Genomic DNA, 18199 nt, shown 5'->3' with positions numbered 1-18199 from the left:
ACATGGTTTCATTTGTTAAGGGTACAATGTGAATCTGAAAAAAGATGTATGTTTATTTAAAATATATATTAATGTAATATGTATATGTTATTTTTCATGTTCTTATTCAGTGTCATGTCTTTCTTTCAAAAGTTAGTCCTCTCGCGGTTTATTCAGTTGAATATCCTTTTTGTTTATCTGTTAGACTTCTATAGCTCTAAAATAAGAATATTTAGTATTATTTTATTTTTTGTGATTCAGTTAACTTTTTCTTTATGAATATGGGTACTGTGATATTTGGTTCATATACATTTACTACTGCTATTGTTTCATTGTCTGCTGTTGTTTATATGCTATGTTTTCAACATTCACCCTTGCAAAACCTTGTGTTCCAAAAATTTCCCCCAATCCTCTCCTCTAGACAGCAAATAATTCAGTATAGGTTAAATTGTGTATGTTTTATCTAATATTTGTATGTAATGTGTGTATTGTCTAATGTTTAAAATGAGAAAGGAGATTCTTGTGCAACATGATAAATATTTCCACATTTATCATGTTGCACAAGAATCTTCTTTCTCATTTTAAACATTAGACAATTCTTATTCCTTGACATTTTATACTTTTATTTTTTTGCTATAGCTGAAATATGATGCAACTCCTATTTGTTCCTGAAATTACCTAGTGTCTACTTAATTTTATTATACTCTCTTGTTTTCATTCTGCAGGTGTCTTTATTTTCAGACACATTTCTTGTATTAACAAAATGTTCAGTTTAAAATTTTTTCTTTTCATTTAGATACTTTTGTCAGATTAGATTGTTTAATAAATTCATATTTAAGGTTATGTTTATTAGATTTATATTTTTCTCCATTTACTTTTATATTGCTTTTTAAATAATTTCTTAAGCCATCTCTTTGCCCTTGTGATTAATTTAATGTGCAGTGATTTGATGCTTATCTCCTCCCCTACCTCATGATTGCTTACTTGCCCTATCCCAAGTTCCTTGACTTGGCTTAAATTGTTCATTTGCTCCTTTTTTTCCTTTCTTTTTCTTTTTCATTTATTTGCTTGTTTATTTGATTCACTTATCCTTCCTTTTTAGAACCCAGCTGGGTATGTGATTCAAAATTTATCTTCCAACTTAAATCAAAAATCTCAGGTTGGGCTTCCTTCTTGGCTAGGTTGTAAGTTCCTTGAAGACAGAAGTTGTCTCACAGTCCTTTTTTTACATTTCTATATTCCAAGCATCTAGCACAGTGCTTGGCATACTGTGGTGCTTAATAAGTAGCTGTCAATCAAATGACTAAGTATCTTTATTTTGCTGGACCCATTTTAAAAACTAGCTTTTTATTTTTAAAATATATGCAAAGATATATAAGCCTTGTGTTCCACATTTTTCTCTCTTCCCTTCCTCCCCCCTCCCTTAGACAGCAAGTAATCCAATATAGGTTAAACAAGCACAACTTTTCTATACATATTTCTACATTTATCATGCTGCACAAGAAAAATCAGGTCCAAAAGGAGAAAAATGAGAAAGAAAAAATAAGCAAGCAAACAAAGTGAAAATATTATATTGCAATCACATTCATTCCCCACCTTCATCTGCTCTCTGGGTGTAAATGGCTCTCTCCATCTTGTCTATTGGAATTGGCCTGAATCAGTTCATTGTTGAAAAGAGTCAAGTGCTAGACCCATGTTCAAGAAGGCTAATTTCCATTTTTTTTCACTTCTCTTTCCTTTTCTTCCAAATTCGATTCTTCCTTGTCTGTCCCTTCTTTATTTTCTCTGTCCCTCATAAGAGTCTCACTGTAGTGGACTCACCTGGAGCTTTTTTTTTTTTTTTTTTTTTTTTTTTTGTAGCTCATTTTGAAATCAATACATTTAGAGATCTCACCTCATCCTACCTTACTCTTAGAAATGTTAGTTCACAAGGGAAGTTGTTCAAGCAAGGAAAGGAAGCAGTTTCAAGGAAGAAAAGAGTGTTGTTTGGTGAAATTAATTCTGTGCCCTGAGCCATGAGATCCTATCTTATCATGATCACTTACTGTCGTGTTTATGCTACCCCTTACCCAATCCTCACATAAGTCCCAGGTTCTGGCTGCTCTTAACTCATACATACTCTCTTCTGAGGTGGATTCCAGTCCTGGGAAGAACAACACTTTTCTTGGAGCAGACAGTCTCCTAATTCGCAAATTTCCCCGGGAAAAACACCAAGTCAAACAAAACATTATAAGGCTCCCATTTCTTACCACAGGCATACACTTTTCTACATGGGAACATTTTTAGTCCTACTATTTCATCTCCCCCCAAAAAGTAAGATTTCTGTTTCCCCCCTCCCAACCTTGCCCATCCACTGCACTGATTTTGCTGTATTCTGTCATAGTTCTTCCCCCTTGCCTCCAATCATGTTGAGAGATTTGAAAAATCATTCTGCTTTTTCTGCACACATAGTGGACAAGTGTGCATCTCCAACTCCAAATACTAGCTTTTGTTTTCTTTGTTCTCAAGCTCACAATTTCCCCTATGGTATTTCCTTCTCCAAAATACATACCATCTTCAGCATTAAGTCTCTCCAGAGTCACTCATCTGTGTATTTTTTCTTCTAAAGTTACTTAGTGTTTACTTGAAGTTTATTTTATATATACCTATACATGCACTTATGTCTCTCCTATTAGAATGTAAACCTTTTGAAGGAAAGTACTTTTTCCACTTTTTTGCATCTCAATTTCTTTGTACGGTGCTCTTACTAAATGTTTGATTGATTGATTGACAAAACATTCAGTTTTTCTACCTTCCCTTCTATTTATTGTTAAAAGTCCCTTATATGCTAACCCTTTAAGTCTTTTTTAGTCTCTTGATCATTCCCTTTTTGTCCTCTCTTTTATCCATCAAGTTTTTTTAATTAATGATTTTTATAAATAAGAGAATTAATTTTATTGTACTTAACTTTTTAATATTTCTCTTATTTGGAGTCTTTGAAGATGTATATTTTGTTCATTTTTGTTTATTTTGGGGGGAAGTCCTCAAATATCTCTCTTTTGTTGAAGGGCCATCTATCTCACTGATGGTTCTGTTGATATTTTCAAGATGCTATCTAGGTTTGCAGCTTAAGACATTGCTTTCTTATTCCATTCTTTTCTCTGACTTCCTGTGACTCTGGAATAATGCTAGGTTACTGAAATTAGTGCTTTATTATTAATAGACTGCTCTTTATTGAAGACCTTTTCCTTTTATACTCCATTCATCTCTTTCAAAATCACGGGATACAGTTCTTCCTTCCTCCTCCAAGAAGATGCTGCATACTTGGCCTTTGTCTCTAATACTGAATGCTCCTTCTTTTCTGTTCCCTAATATAGCAGGCTACTCTCACTTCTGGTCTTTCTTCATACTGATTTATCACCCCATTGAAATTTAGATTATTTGCCAGAAACCAGGTTATTGCCCTTCATTTTTCAATTTATCAATAATTTAATTAATCAGTAACCCCTAGTTCACAGTGTTCTTCACTAGCATAAGTCTATTCTTGGGAACTTCAATCCACATGCTGACATCTCCTTAATTTCCATCATCTACATGTTATTACATCTCAGCTATACAAAAGCATGGTCATACCCATAATTCATTAGTACCCACAAGTATTCTACCTTCACAATCACAAACCCTGGGGACAGTTAGATAGTGCAATGGATAGAGCACTGGTCCTGAGTCAGCAGGACCTGAATTCAAATTTGTCCTCAGATACTTAATACTTGTTAGCTGTATGACTCTAGACAAGTCACTTAAAGCCCAATTGAATGCCTTGTAATACAAAACAAAACAAAAAAGCCCAACAACAATCCCAAGCTCTGAATATCACTCTCTCTGATAATGCCTTCTTGTCCTTCCATGTTTCCTTGTGCTTAGCCCCTGCTAAATCTACTCTTTGTAATCACCTCTACCTTTGGTCACTTGATTTTTCCTTGCTTTCCTAGTTTATTACCTCTTAATCTGGTCTCCTTTTTCTCCCTTCAAAATTTTGATGCTATAGCTAAAGAGATCAACATTATCCCTTCTATCCTTGAATTCCTTACCCCTTTCTTCAGAATCTATTAATCACTTTCACTTTTATTTCATCACTCTAATCCCATAATATTCCCACCTTTTACCTTCTCCATTCCTGCACATGAGTTATTAAATACTCCTAGAGGAAATCACACAATTGTGCTGACTACAAACACTAAAGATTCCTGCTATTTCATCTCAATAAGCCCTCATTGTAGAAAAACAATCTGGTTATTCTTTCCTGAGTGAATTATATGACACTTCTTACAGTAAGTCCATCTAAACCATCATAATTACTTAACCAGAGGTTTATGAACTTTTAAAAAATATATTTTAGTGACTTTATTTCTTCTTTAAATTTTTATTTGATTTTTAATTTAATATATGTCCATAACATAGTATAATTTTAAAAAGATGATTGCACATGAAATTGCAAATCTAGTATGTACAACTTCCTAATGATTGTATTTCACTGTTAACTACTTTCTGTTGGAATCCTACACTTTTTACTTTGTGCATTTAAAAACATGATTCTGAGAAGGGAGACTTTCATGGACTTTCCCAGATTCATTTGCCAAGGAGGGTCAGTGACCCAAGAAAGAAAACTCGTGGTGCAAGTGAACTGCTCTGTAGCCTGAATTTCTGCATCTCATCCACAAGATTAACATGAGGGATTTTACTGAAAAGCTTTTCTTAGGTGCTCTATCTAAATCACTATTGATCAGAGAAATGCAAATTAAGATAATTCTGAGGTATCACTACACACCTGTCAGATTGGCTGAGATGACAGGAGAAGATAATGACAAATGTTGGAGGGGATGCAGGAAAACTGGGATACAGATACATTGTTGGTGGAGTTGTGAATGGATCCAGCCATTCTGGAGAGCAATTTGGAACTATGTCCAAAAAGTTATCAAACTGTGCATACCCTTTGACCCAGCAGTGTTGCTACTGGGCTTATATCCCAAAGAGATTTTAAAGAGGGGAAAGGGACTTGTATGTGCAAGAACGTTTGTGGCAGCTCTCTTTGTAATGGCCAGAAACTGGAAACTGAGTGGCTGCCCATCAGTTGGAGAATGGCTGAATAAATTGTGATATATGAATGTGATGGAATATTATTGTTCTACAAGAAATGACCAACAGGATGATTTCAGAAAGGCCTGGAGAGACTTACAGGAACTGATGCTGAGGGAAGTGAGCAGAACCAGGAGATCATTGTATATGGCAACAAGAAGATTATACTGATCAATTCTGATGGGCGTGGCTTTCTTCAACAAAGAGATGATTCAGACCAGTTCCTATGGTTCAGAGATGAAGAGAGCCATATACACCCAGCGAGAGAACTATGGGAACAGAATGTGGACCACAACATAGCATTCTCACTTTTTGTTATTTGCTTGCTTTTTATTTTGCTTCACTTTTTCTCTTGTGCAACATGATAATTGCATAAATATATATGGATGTATTGGATTTAACATATTTCTACCATGTTTAACATATATTGGAGGGCATGGGGGAGGGGATAAATTGGAACAGGTTTTTGCAAGGGTTAATGTTGAAGAATTGTCCATGCATATGTTTTGAAAAATAAAAGAAAAGTTTTAATAAAAAAAGAAAAGCTTTTCTAAAATCTAGATGAATTCTATCTACCATGTAACATCTGCTCTACCATTTTATTATAGTCTTGTCAAACAGAGAAACAATATAAGTCTAGCAAGACCTGCTCTTAAAGAAGCTAGGATGACTTAGAGACCACTGCCTGCTTCCTTTTCAAGATGTTCATCTACCCTCTCCTTAATAATCCCTTGTGTACTTTTTCTGGGAATCAAGGTCAAGTTCACTGGTCTTTAGTTTGCAGTCTTGATTCTCTTCTCTTTTGAAAATCCGGACAGCCTTTCTCTCTCCAGTTCTTTAGAGTCTCTTTTGTTCTCCACTGCTTTCAAATATCCCTAAGAGTGACTTGCAGTTCCATATGCCAGTTCTTTTAGGATGTGAGTCAACTGGTGAAGGTGAATTGAGTTCATTAAGAGCAACTAGGTATTCAATTACTATCTTCCTATTTCTCTTGGGCATCAATGCCCCAGAAGCCATTTGTTAGGTTCTTACCAGTTGGCTTGAGTTAGTCTAAACCTCTCATTTTTTAAATGGAGAAACCAAGGCCCAGAGCAGGGCAAGAACTTTTTCAAGATCATGTATCCATGAAGCAGCAGAGCAAACAATCAAACTGCTTCAAACTGCTAACTCTAAATCTACAGCTTTGTGGTTCCCCCAAAAACATTTTCTGGAAAGCAAGCTAAGAGACAAGAGCCACGAGAGAGAACTTAGAATATCTTTTATTATTAATATATTATGCTACAAAAATATCTTGACAAAATAACATTAATAACATTTTTTCTCTTCTTTTCATTACATTCTTTAGGAAATTCTTCACAAAACTTCAAAAGAGGAGTGTGGGGGGATGAAAATCCACCCATTTGCTTTGGAAACATTTCAAACCCAACAGTCCAGAGGTGCTCTTTCCAAGGGATGCCTATAGACTGGGAGAGTCAGCAGGGGTCCCAGCATCCCCAGTGAAAGAGGACAAAGGTCAGGCACATTTCTGGGGAAGCTCTCGAAGCCCCTGGGTCAGCCTCCTCCTGGAGGCTCAGAAGGCCAGAGAGATTCCTGTGGCCTCTCCTTAGAATGGGTGACCACCCAGCCTGCTAAAAACTCTAGTATCCATACTGAACAGAACTCAGCCAGTGTTTTCTAGGAAGGCTCGTGAGCTGACGCTTGGACTGATTCGGTGTTGGGGCCGAGGGAAGTACGTTTGGAAGCTCTTACTATTTTCAAATCTGCTTTCTCTCATCCCCTACACCACAACATCAACTAAAAAAAGGCAGAGCCCCTCCCAGCTTTGGTTTAAAATACTGACTGTACCTTATTTAGTGCTTTGGGAAGCCTGGGAGGCGCGGGTTGTTACCCCTCTTTAACAAGCGAAGGAACTGAGACCCAGAGAGATGAAGTTGTTTCCTCAGATTTAGCACAAGAGAGGACTTTGGGATGACTTCCTCCTTTATAAAAACAGGCATTAAGGTCCAGAGAAGGACCAAGTTTTACTCATGACAAATGGGAGACGGTTAGGAATAGGACCCAGGTCTCTTTCCTTAATGTTCAGAATGTTCATTTACCCCACATCAACACTGCTGACTCAGACTATCCAAAAAGCTACTTCTGTTAGCAAATGGAGCCTCAATTTCCCCATTTGTAACTGAGATGAGATCAGCCCTAAAGTCTCTCAGAACATTTCATATTCCATATTCTAAATGTCTCCCACTCTGACTTTTTCTGATCCTTCCTAGCTCTGATGCTCCACGCTCTAGCACTGCTGCCAACCCTGAATCCCATAACTCTGTGACAACCAGAAATTCCAAAGATGGAGGCCTGGAGGAGGTGCCTCCAATGGGCATCCATCTTGAAAAAAACCAGGTTCTGGCTCCATCCATTCATTATGTCCATGTCCAGGGATGGACTGTCAGTTTGATTCAATCAGTTCTGGAATAATTGAGGCGAGGAGAGGAGAATGGGACAGGGACCTTAGTCACGAGTCACATCTGCTCATGGAGCCATCACACATGTTTACATCACATTTCGTGTGGACATGTGTTTGTGATTGCAAGAACTTGCCATTTATTCTCAAGCTCTTGTCTCGAAGCCAGTTCCCTGTAGCTCTTGGCCACAGATTGGCCGGGGACCGAAAAGAGCTTCATTAAAGATGTTGATTGCCGTGGGCAGAGAACAACATGGTGGAGGGCATCCCAAAGAGCTTCCTCCAGTGCCTGGGGCTTTGGACAAAGCCCGGCCCACTGAGGCACTGGACACTTCAGGAAAAGGTGACCTTGCCCAATGGTGGCCAGAAAGGATGCCAGGTTCCCCACTGGAACAGGATGTGGAGGAGAGGGGATGGAGTGGACTCAGGCGGTACGGAAACAGGCAGTCCAGGTGGCAAGACGATCGAAGACCAAGCTGTACAAGCATCAACTCAAAGAACTGGGGATATCAAGGTAAAGAAACAAGACAACAGCGTCAACCTCAAATAATAAAGGGTCTTGTGGGGATTAGTCTCCTTCAACATGAACCAAAAGGGCAAAACAAGGAGGAGTCAGGGAAGCCACAAAGAGAAACATTTAGATTGGCTCTGAGGAAAATCTTCCTCACCGTTAGAGCCATTCAATTGTTGACTGGACCGTCTTGACAAGTAGTGAGTTCCCTAGTGCTTCAAGTCTTCAAATGGGCTTCATGACCACTTGGCAGAGAGGTTGTAGAGAGAATTCTCATTGGGGAGTAAAGGGGACTGGGCGCCTCTGAGATCCCTCCCAAGTCAGAAAGGCTAGATGGCTTAGATAGTCAGCCCACGTGGACAGGGATTCTATCGTGTGTTTGTAGTCCAAGTATGGAGCACAGGACACAAAACCCAGGAGACTCTTAACGATACCTGTTGACTGACTGGCAAAAAGATCCCTCAGAGGATCAGCATCCTGGGTAGCCTCATTTGAATGAATGAAGCATTGATGAAGTGCTTATTGTATACACAGCACTATGCAAAGACTAGAAATATAAATAGAAAAACTGGACAGTCCTGGCTCCCAAAAAGTTCACCTTCCAATTCACTTTCCTCATCTGGATGACAGAGGCCTTGAAGGATGAACTTGTCTTCCGTGTCGGTTCCAAAGTTAATAGGAAGGAAAGCAGAAAAAGTGAGTCAGGACATGGCCCCACCCAGGGCTTGGGCACAAGGCATTCTTGGGGCCAAGCTCTGTCAAAGGGCTGTTTTTGCCAACATTTCTTTCTTACAGAACTAAAGCCACGCTCACCACGCTAGCTTCCCCAGAGGCGGCAGTGGGCATGTCAGAGGGAAGTCTGGCCCGTGTGTTTCTAATTCCTTTACACTTATCTCACCAAAATCCTGTTTTGCAAGCTCTGTTTGATGTCCAACACGCCTCTGGAGCCCCCCTCCTAAGCTTGCTAAGCCCCTTTCTCTCAGAAGTCGGAAGTGTCTTCCTTGCCAGGAAGAAGCCGGCCAGGATGCCGGAGATTTTACGTTCCATTCCCGGTGTGGGGACCACGAGGGGCGAGGGGACCCTTGGGAGGATCTGCTCTGTTCTCCCATGCATCGCCCCAGCCCTGGAATGAAGCCTCTGGAAGAGCAGTCCCCGGAGGGTGGAGCCGGCTCATCAGAGCGGCATCTGGTCCTGAGCTCAGAGAACGTGGGGCTGCGAGTCTGAAGGAAGCCACAGCAGTGGGTCATCACTGTCCCGGGAACAGCCAGTCCCATGCTTGGTCACTTCGGGGCCAGATCTTCTGCCTGGGGATCACTTCCCAAGACCCAGAGGTGGAGAGGACCCCAGACACTCCCCAGTTCTGCCACGCTCTCAGAACCTGGGTTTAGATTCTGGCTCCGAGACCTAAAAGCTGTATGACCTTAAGCCAATTACTTGCCCAGCTCTAGGCCCCTTTTCCATCTCTCTAAGATGAGAGGGTTGGATTGGGGAGTGTCTGGGGTCCTTTCCAGCTCTTTACAACTTTGAACAATCACTCACCTGCTCTAGACCCTAATACCTTCCTTTGTAAAGTTGGGGGATGGGTGCAGGGGCTCAGAGCGGGGGAGGAGGGAGTGACCCAAGCAATTCCAAGGTGACCTACAGTTCGAAATGTCTGATCCTCGGGCTCTGAATTCAGTTGTTTCCAGCATCCTACCTTGTCATTACAAAGGATTACTAGGGCTAGGAAAACAGAGATTCTTAGGGTCCAGCCATCAGCAGTCCCAGAGAGAAGCAGACTGCTTCCTTAGAGAAGAGCTGAATAGTTATCCCCCAGAGAGATGGGTGCAGGGATGGTGGCTCATGGGTAACATGAGGTTCCTTCCAGCTCAGAGTAGGAGATCCTGGGCTTCTTTGATTCCTGACTTTTGGCTTCTTGCCTCAACCTGAAGGCAGCATCTCTGTGTTGTCTCAGAGATCTCTTCCTGCTTCCGAGGCCTGGGGAAGCCGCCCTGACAGGGTCCAGAAACGGGCTTTCCACTTCCATTCAAATGTTGCTATTCCTTTCCTTAAGCTAGCTCTAAGAGGGATCTCCTTCTCCGGGAAGTCTCCTCTCGGTCCCCTAGATTTCCCAGAGCTGAGTGGGGCCTGTGGAGCCCTGAACCTCTTAGCACTTCCTACTACTATATAACGTAATGTCTTTCGAGGTCGCCCAGAGGATGTGTTGTGATTTCTGTTATTGGACGACTTCTTGCATGGGGGTTTTCTCCATCACCAGAGCGTCCAGAAAGCAGGAACTCACCTGTACCCAAGCAAAGACACAGGCACAGTGGCAACTCAGGGAAGACCTTGGGTCTTGGCCAACTGGCCAACTCAGGGGCCGAGTATGTTCTTGATGGGCCAGTCCTGGTAGGAAATTTGAGCTTGCCACAGAGATTGAGACCCAAGACTCGCCATTCCCTGACCCTGACCCTAGCCCTGGACTGAGCCATGATTCTCACTCACACAGAGCAAATTCTGACCCAGATGGCTTGCCACAGGCCTGGCTGTGCTCTCTGCCCCTCCATCCTAACACCTGCTTTGTGCCCTTGCCTTTCCACCACTGAGTTCAGAAAAAGCAAAGGGCATATTCTGTCCCCCTGCCGATCCCAGGGTCCCTCCCTGCCCTGCCCCGGCCCTCTGCCCCCTGTCCTTAGCCATGGAGGAGAGCCATTGTACCGTGACCGGAAACCCCATCATGAGAGAGCAGAAATGTTTTAGCTAGGAATCCAAAGCCCTGGGTTCCAGTCTAGGCTGCAGGGGACTGTGGGAAACCTTCTTTACCTTTATTGACCTCCCCTGCTTGCCATCTCTAAGGTTTCTTCTAAATTATAGAAACCTCAATGGTGAGATCAAACTGTCCAGAGAGCCCCAGAGTCATGAGAACCCAGAATAATTCTTCCCCTATGGTAAGACCTGAGAATAAGGCCCTGTCCTTCCACATGTCTCAGTTTCCCTGTCTGTGAATAAGGGAATTAGATGTTATGATTTCTAAGTTTCTTTCCATTTTAAAATCCTACAAAAGTCCTTTATGTGACTTCAAATAAATTCCTTCATGTGGCTGGGCCTCAGTTTCCCCAAATAGGGATAATATTACTCATGTTCATTCCTTCCAGAGCTTCCTTCAGAGATCGATTTCTCCTGCCCTGTCTCCAGGCTCACTTCTATTAGTCATTTCTTATGGGACTCTGGACAAATCACTTCCTTTCTCTGAACCTTACTTTCCATCGCTGAAAAATGATGGGATGGGGCTTGATGATCTCAAAGCTTTCTTCCAACTCTGGCCATTCCTTTTTCTTGGTGACCGGCTCATTGCCTCACTGCCTCAGTAAGGAATGCTACTTTCTATATGCTTTGGTCAAATCACTTGCCCGGGGTTCCAGGTGAATTCAGTGACTTCTGGGGGCTTTCACAATAGCAGCATATGCATGAGCAAAAATCCTCCCAGTGATGGGACAAAGCACCCTCACCTCCTCCACCAAACCAAGGCCCTGGAGGGAGCAGCTACTGTCCGGGGTCGGAGTTGAGAGGCTCCCATTTTGGATATTCTTCCTCCCAGACCTGCGTCATGCGAAAGTCTGTCATCCCAATTCCCCTAAAGTATGGAGAGCCACTGCAAGCCTCTAGTTCCTGGGGGAGGCAAAACACAAACAGGACTCCCCTCCCCCAGTCTAAAGCTTGCTCCAGACCCGTAGGGAGGAAGGCACTAAAGTCACAGATAGGAAATATTCATTTAGCTAGGTGGCCGGCAATACAGTTTAATAAGTGTATTATTAACATATACATCATAAAAATAAGTTTATCATAGAATAAATATGCTTCTTTTTAAAACATGGACAAATATATTACAAAACAAGCCCCATAGTACTAGGGGAAATTAAGATCCTTCTACAAAAAAGAAGATGTAAGTCAGCATCATGAGAAAGTGTTTCCCAGAAATGTGTCAAGCCCTCCCCAGGGGGCCAGAATCCTCCCAGGATGCTGGGAACATCCCCAGGAGCTTTCCAGGGGCCAGGGAGGACAGCCACACCCTCAGAATCAATTCATCATTTACCACAGTCTCTACTCCAGCTCTTGCACCTGGGGTCGATGGAAGTCAGGATGGCCCCACCATCTGCAGGAGGATGGTGCCGGTTGTGAAGAGAAGGAAGGAAGTCAATGGAGAGGCGACTGCGGCTGAGCTTCCGGAGGGTCCCGGGGGTTCTGGCGGGGCCGGTGGCGGCCGATGTTCCAGCTGTTTGGCAAACCTGGTGGGAGGCTTGGCGGTGTCGTAGGCGCTGGTGGCCTTGGATGGGGAAGGCATTGTCGTCGTACTAGAAGGAAAAGGAAACACAAATCTTCAGCTCTTCCAGGGGCTGTTTTACCTGGCTGGGATGGCCCATCGTTAGCAAAAGCTCTTTCCCATCCCTCCCTCTGTCAGACCTCGAGAGGTTCCATAGTCCCTGGCTGCCAGTGTTGGTGGGAGGGAATGGGGAGACACTCCTCATGTTGCAGATGGCAAAAGAGAGGGGAGACATAGGAAAGAGCTCATTCATTCTGCCATCACCGATAACGATAATAGTAACAGAAATCATACATCGTGCTTGAAAGTTTGCCAACCCCCTTCTTTGTGCCATTTTATTTGACCCTTACAATAACCTTGAAAGGGAAGCACTATTCTATTACTCATGCTACTACTAGAGACCAAAGCAGAAGTTATGCGATCTGCAAGGACGTCCAGCTTATAAGGGGATCGATAGGGAGGAAGACTCTGACTCCAGTTTGGAGATCTTTGCATAATAACCTTGTTGTGTGTGATTAATTGGATGAGTGACTGGTGATTTTGATAGGACAGCACAACGACCCCATTTTAAGAGAGAAAATGGGCTCAGAGACATGATAGGGCTTCCCTATCCACAGCTGGAATTGAAACCCAAGTTTCTCGTGTTCTTGGGTCAATCATTTTCATTACATCCTGCTTCTAACACAATCAACCATGCAGCTAATGAAACAACTATTCGAATAACTGTCTAACCATCCATCCAACGAACCGTATAACCAATTAGTCTTTATCAAATCAACCATAAAACCACATGAGCAAATATTTATCCATCAACTCATCCATCTATCCATCCCGGAATGCATTCATTCATTAAACCAACCAATCGACTGACCAGCCAATCAATCATCTGACCACTAATTAAGAGACTAGCCAAAAAACTATCCATCTGAACAACCAAAACACTATCCAGCCAAACATCTGGCCAACTGACTGAAAATATAGCCAATAAATCACCCACCTAACCAACCAACCAATCATTCAACCATCTTGGTTCTTTGTTGTCCTTTGTTCTCAAAGAGGAGCAAAATGACATCACTATGGTAGAATCGTGTTACATGTTTCCTGGCTGTGGGAGATAATCCCATATGAGCTCAGAGTGCTCTGCCACAAGTTGGATAAATATTGGGGGAGCACTCTAAAACTGCTCATCTCATGTTTCTTCTGAGCTAATTCAATTCTGCTTTGCTCATAGAGCACAGCATCTTCTCTGCTGAGTGGTCCTGTGCCAGGATCTCCCATGTCATACAATGGATTCTAAAGTCTTGAGACCTTGAGAGTGTCCTTGCACTGTTTTTTCTGATCATCTTGTGAGCGCTTGCTCTGTTGTGAGTTCTCCATAAAATCATCTTTTTGGCAAGTGCACATTTGGCATTTGAATAATGTAGCCATCCCAAATAAGAGATCGACTGTTCACGAACCAACCAGCCAATGAATCCACCAACCAATAATATTCCATCCATCCATTAACCATTTATCCAACCAGCTAACTATTTACAACTACCCTAATAAATTATCCATCCAACTATCCCAACAAACCAACGCTATTGTGCCAAGAGTTCTGGATGTGGAATCAGAAGCTTGAGTTCAAAGCTTCATTCTGCTATTCACTCATTCACCTTGGGAAGGATAGGTAATTCTTATGTCTCCATTTACATTCAATTTGTTAACTAGAAATAATAATGCTTTTCTTTTGCTCCCAGTTACAGGATTGTTAAGAGGGTCCTATGAGTTCATGGATGTAAAATACCTTGAAATCATAACAGGTTCTACATATCTGAATAATTACAATTCTGATGTTGCCAGATGCAAAGATATAAAAGCAGAGAATATCCCTGCTCTCTGGAGGTGGAGAATAGTCAGAAGCCCTGTAAGCCAACAGTCCTGCAGGCAGTTAGAAGTTATCCCTTGGGCAGTTAAGAGGCTATAAGATGGCCATCCTTCTATAATACCTGAAGCATTGTCACATCAACAGAAAATACAGTTTAGTGGAAAGAGGTCACGGAATTCAGAACTGAAAGGGACCTAGGTTTTTCCTATTTTAACCTCCTCAATAAGTATTTTATTGAGGGGAACAGCTAGATGACACAATGGATGTTCTAGCCCTGAAGTCAGGAGAACCTGAGTTCAAATCTGGCCTCAGACACTTAATACTTCCTGTCTGTGTGAACCTGGGCAAGTCAGCTAACCCCAATTGCCTCAGCAAAAAACCAACAAACCAACAAACCAATAAATGCTTATTGCACAAAATGCCTGGTAAATGGTCAATGCTTGATAAATACTTATTGATGATTGAGTTACATATGAGGAAACTAAAGGAGAGAGAGAGAGAGAGAGAGAGAGAGAGAGAGAGAGAGAGAGAGAGAGAGACCGAGAGAGAGAGAGGAGAGACAGAGAGAGAGAGAGGAGAGACAGAGAGAGAGAGAGGAGAGACAGAGAGAGAGAGAGAGAGAGAGAGAGAGAGAGAGACAGAGAGACAGAGAGAGAGACAGAGAGAGACAGAGACAGAGAGAGACAGAGACAGAGAGAGACAGAGAGAGAGACAGAGACAGAGAGAGAGACAGAGAGAGAGAGAGAGAGAGAGAGAGAGAGAGAGAGAGAGAGAGAGAGAGAGAGAGAGACAGAGAGAGAGACAGAGAGAGAGAAAGAGAGAGAGAGACAGAGAGAGACAGAGAGAGAGAGAGAGAGAGACAGAGAGAGACAGAGAGAGAGAGAGAGAAAGAGAGAAACAGAGAGACAGAGAGAGACAGACAGAGAGAAAGAGAACGAGAACAAGATTTAGTAACTAATGGGCCATGAGGTTGATTGGAAGTAAACAAGGTGGTGAAGGACTGAGAGGAAGATGGTGGTGACCTTATGGTGATAAGAAAATCTGGAAAAAAAAAATTGGTTTTGGGGAAAATTATAAAGAGTCCCCTTTTAGATACCTTGAGTTTGAAATGGCTAATGGATGATGAATCTGTGATAGCCAAAAGGCAGTTGGTGATGAGGGTCTGTATCTTACAGGAAAGTCTAGGGCTGGATCTATAGATCTGGGGGTTTACCCTATTATGATTTCTAATTTCCTTCAAAGCATGATCCATTCATTTTTGATAGCTCTAAGATTGTTTTCATTTGAGGTAGCAAGATAAAGTGAAAAATGTGCTGTCTTTGCAGTCAGAAAACCTGGGTTTGGATCATATTTATGCCACTTTTATAATCTTAGGCAAATTCCCCTGGGCCTCAGTTCTCTCTTCTGTAAAATGAGAGGGTTGAGATAGATGACCTCTATTTTAAAAAATGTTTTAGCTACATGTCCCCCTGTTACTAATATTTTATTGCATGTAAAGATAGTTTTCAACATTCACGTTTATAAATCTTTCTCCCTCTCCCACTATTCTCTCCAAGACAACTAATCTGATATAAACTCTAACTGTACAATCATATTAAACATTTCAACATTAGTCATATTGTGAAAGTGGAAACAGAATAAAAGGGGAAAACCATGAGAGAGAAAAAAAAAGTGAGAATAGTCTGCTTTGATCTGCACTCAGAGTCCATCAGTTTTTCCTCTGGAGGTGGACAACATTTTCCATCCTGGGTCTTTGGGAATAGTGTTGGATCATTGTATTGCAGAGAAGAGCTAAGTCTAACATAGCTGATCATCAATGTTTCTGTTACTGTAGACAATGTTCTCTTGGTTCTACTTGCTTCACTCAGGATCAGCTCATATAAGTTTTTCCAGATTTTTCTGAAATCTGCTCATCATTTCACATAGCACAATAGTATCCATTCATTTTATTTACATTAAATTTACTAATTTTATTCAAATACATGATTTGCATTCATTTACCACGACTTGTTCAGCTTTTCCCCAGCTGGTGGGCATCCCCTTAATTTCCAGTTCTTTGCCACCACAAAAAGAGCTACTATAAATATTTTTGTACATGTGGGTATTTTCCCCTTTTTTAGTGACACTCTACTAGTGACGCTGCTGGATCAAAGGGTATGCACAATTTGGTTAATCTTTGGGTAGTACCAAATTATTCTTCAGAATGCTTGGATTGATTCAAACTCCAGTAACAATGCACTAAAGAATCTGGATGCTATACTACTTGGTGCATATATGTCTAGTATTGATATTACTTCTAGCAAAATGCAGTTTCTTTCCTCACCTCTTTTAATTAGATCTATTTTTGCTTTTCCTGAGATTAGGATTGCCACCCCTACTTTTTTTTAACTTCATTAGAAGGATAATATATTCTGTTCCAGCCCTTTACCTTTACTCGTGTGTGTGTGTGGTGTGTTTCAAACATGTTTCTTATAAACATTTTGTAGGATCCTGGTTTTTAATCCACTCTATCTGCTTCCATTTTATAGGACAGTTCACATTCACAGATAAGACTACTAACTGTGTATTTCCCTCTATCCTATTTCTCCCCTCTCTCTCACTTATAATTTCCTCTCTCCTTTTACCCTGTCCCACTTACTAGTTTTGCTTTTGCACCACCACCTCCCTCAATCTGCCCTCCCTTCTATCAGCCCCTCCTCCCTTTTCTTTAACCTTCCCCTACTATTCCTCCATAGGGTAAGATAAATTTCTGTACCTGCGTGTGTATGTCATTCCTTCTTTGAGCCAAATCTGATGAAATAAGGTTCAAACAATGCTCAATCCCCCTCCCTTCTTTCCCTCTCCTACTGCATTAGGTTTTTGGTGCCTCTTCATGTGATGTACTTGTGTCACAGTACAATTCTTTTTTCATCCCTTAATTTTTTATATTAGGGAAGGAGGGGAAAACTCAGAACAGAAGGGAGTACAAGGGATAATGTTGTAAAAAATTACCTATGCATATATACCGTCAAAAAATGTTATAATTATAAAATAAATTTAAAAATTTTTTAAAATTAAATTAAATAAAAAAACTAATACCAAATTATTTTGATGGTTACTGCTTTGTAATATAGTTTGAGACTTAATCCTAAAAAGGCCCCTTTCATTTCCATTTTATTTTAATTATTTCTCTTGAGAGCCAACTTCTCATTTTTTCAGATCAATTTTGTGATTTCTCTAATTTAAAAAAAAATAAACTTTTGATAGTTTGGCATATCACTAAATAAAAAAATTTTTTAAAAATTTATATTCATCCCACCATAGTCAACTTATACTCTTCATTTATGTATACTCTTTCTAACTAACTGCCCTAATAAAAATACAGTTCTGAAGAGTTACAAGTATCATCTTCCCGTGCAGGGATGTAAACAGTTTAACTTTATTGACTAATAAGTGGGTGTGTTTTTTTTTTTTTCCTTTCTGTTTACCTTGTTATGCTTCTCTATTCAGCACTGGTCTTTTCATCAGAAGTTTTTAAAAGTCCCCTACTTCATTGAATATCCATTTTATCCCCTGAAAGATTATGCTCAATTTTGCTGAGTAATTGACTTTTCGTTGTAAATCAAACTCCTTTGACTTCTGGAATATCATATTCCAAGCCCTCCAATTCTGTAATGTAGAAGCTGCTAAGTTCTGAGTAATCCTGGCTGAAACTCCTAGATATTTGAATTGTTTCTTTCTGCTTGACTGGAGTATTTTCTCCTTGATCTAGTTATTCTGGAATTTGGCTAGCATATTTTTAGAAGTTTCATTTTAGAATCTTTTTAAAGAGGAAATGGGTGGATTCTTTCAGTGACTGTTTTACCCTCTACTTCTAAGACATCAGGACCCTTTTCCTTGATAATTTCTTGAAAGATACTATCTAGGCTCTTTTTTTTCCTATACTGTCATAGTCCAGTAATTCTTAAATTATCCCTCCTGAGTCTAAGATAG

The 18199-nt window shown here is 40.9% G+C and overlaps 1 protein-coding gene across 1 annotated transcript in view; it reads right to left on the bottom strand.

Annotated features, from left to right (window-relative positions):
* Positions 1-6337: 6337 nt before the first annotated feature.
* TRABD2B (TraB domain containing 2B) overlaps positions 6338-18199 on the bottom strand; it is an 80340-nt gene continuing 68478 nt past the window's right edge. The window contains exon 6 of the mRNA XM_074264644.1: positions 6338-12391. Within this exon, the coding sequence (XP_074120745.1) occupies positions 12175-12391 (217 nt within the window). The 3' untranslated portion in view covers positions 6338-12174. The remainder of the gene's footprint in view (positions 12392-18199) is intronic.

Source organism: Sminthopsis crassicaudata, chromosome 4 (assembly GCF_048593235.1).
Source record: "Sminthopsis crassicaudata isolate SCR6 chromosome 4, ASM4859323v1, whole genome shotgun sequence".
Taxonomy (NCBI): Eukaryota; Metazoa; Chordata; class Mammalia; order Dasyuromorphia; family Dasyuridae; genus Sminthopsis; species Sminthopsis crassicaudata.
This window is presented reverse-complemented; position numbering and strand designations above follow the sequence as displayed.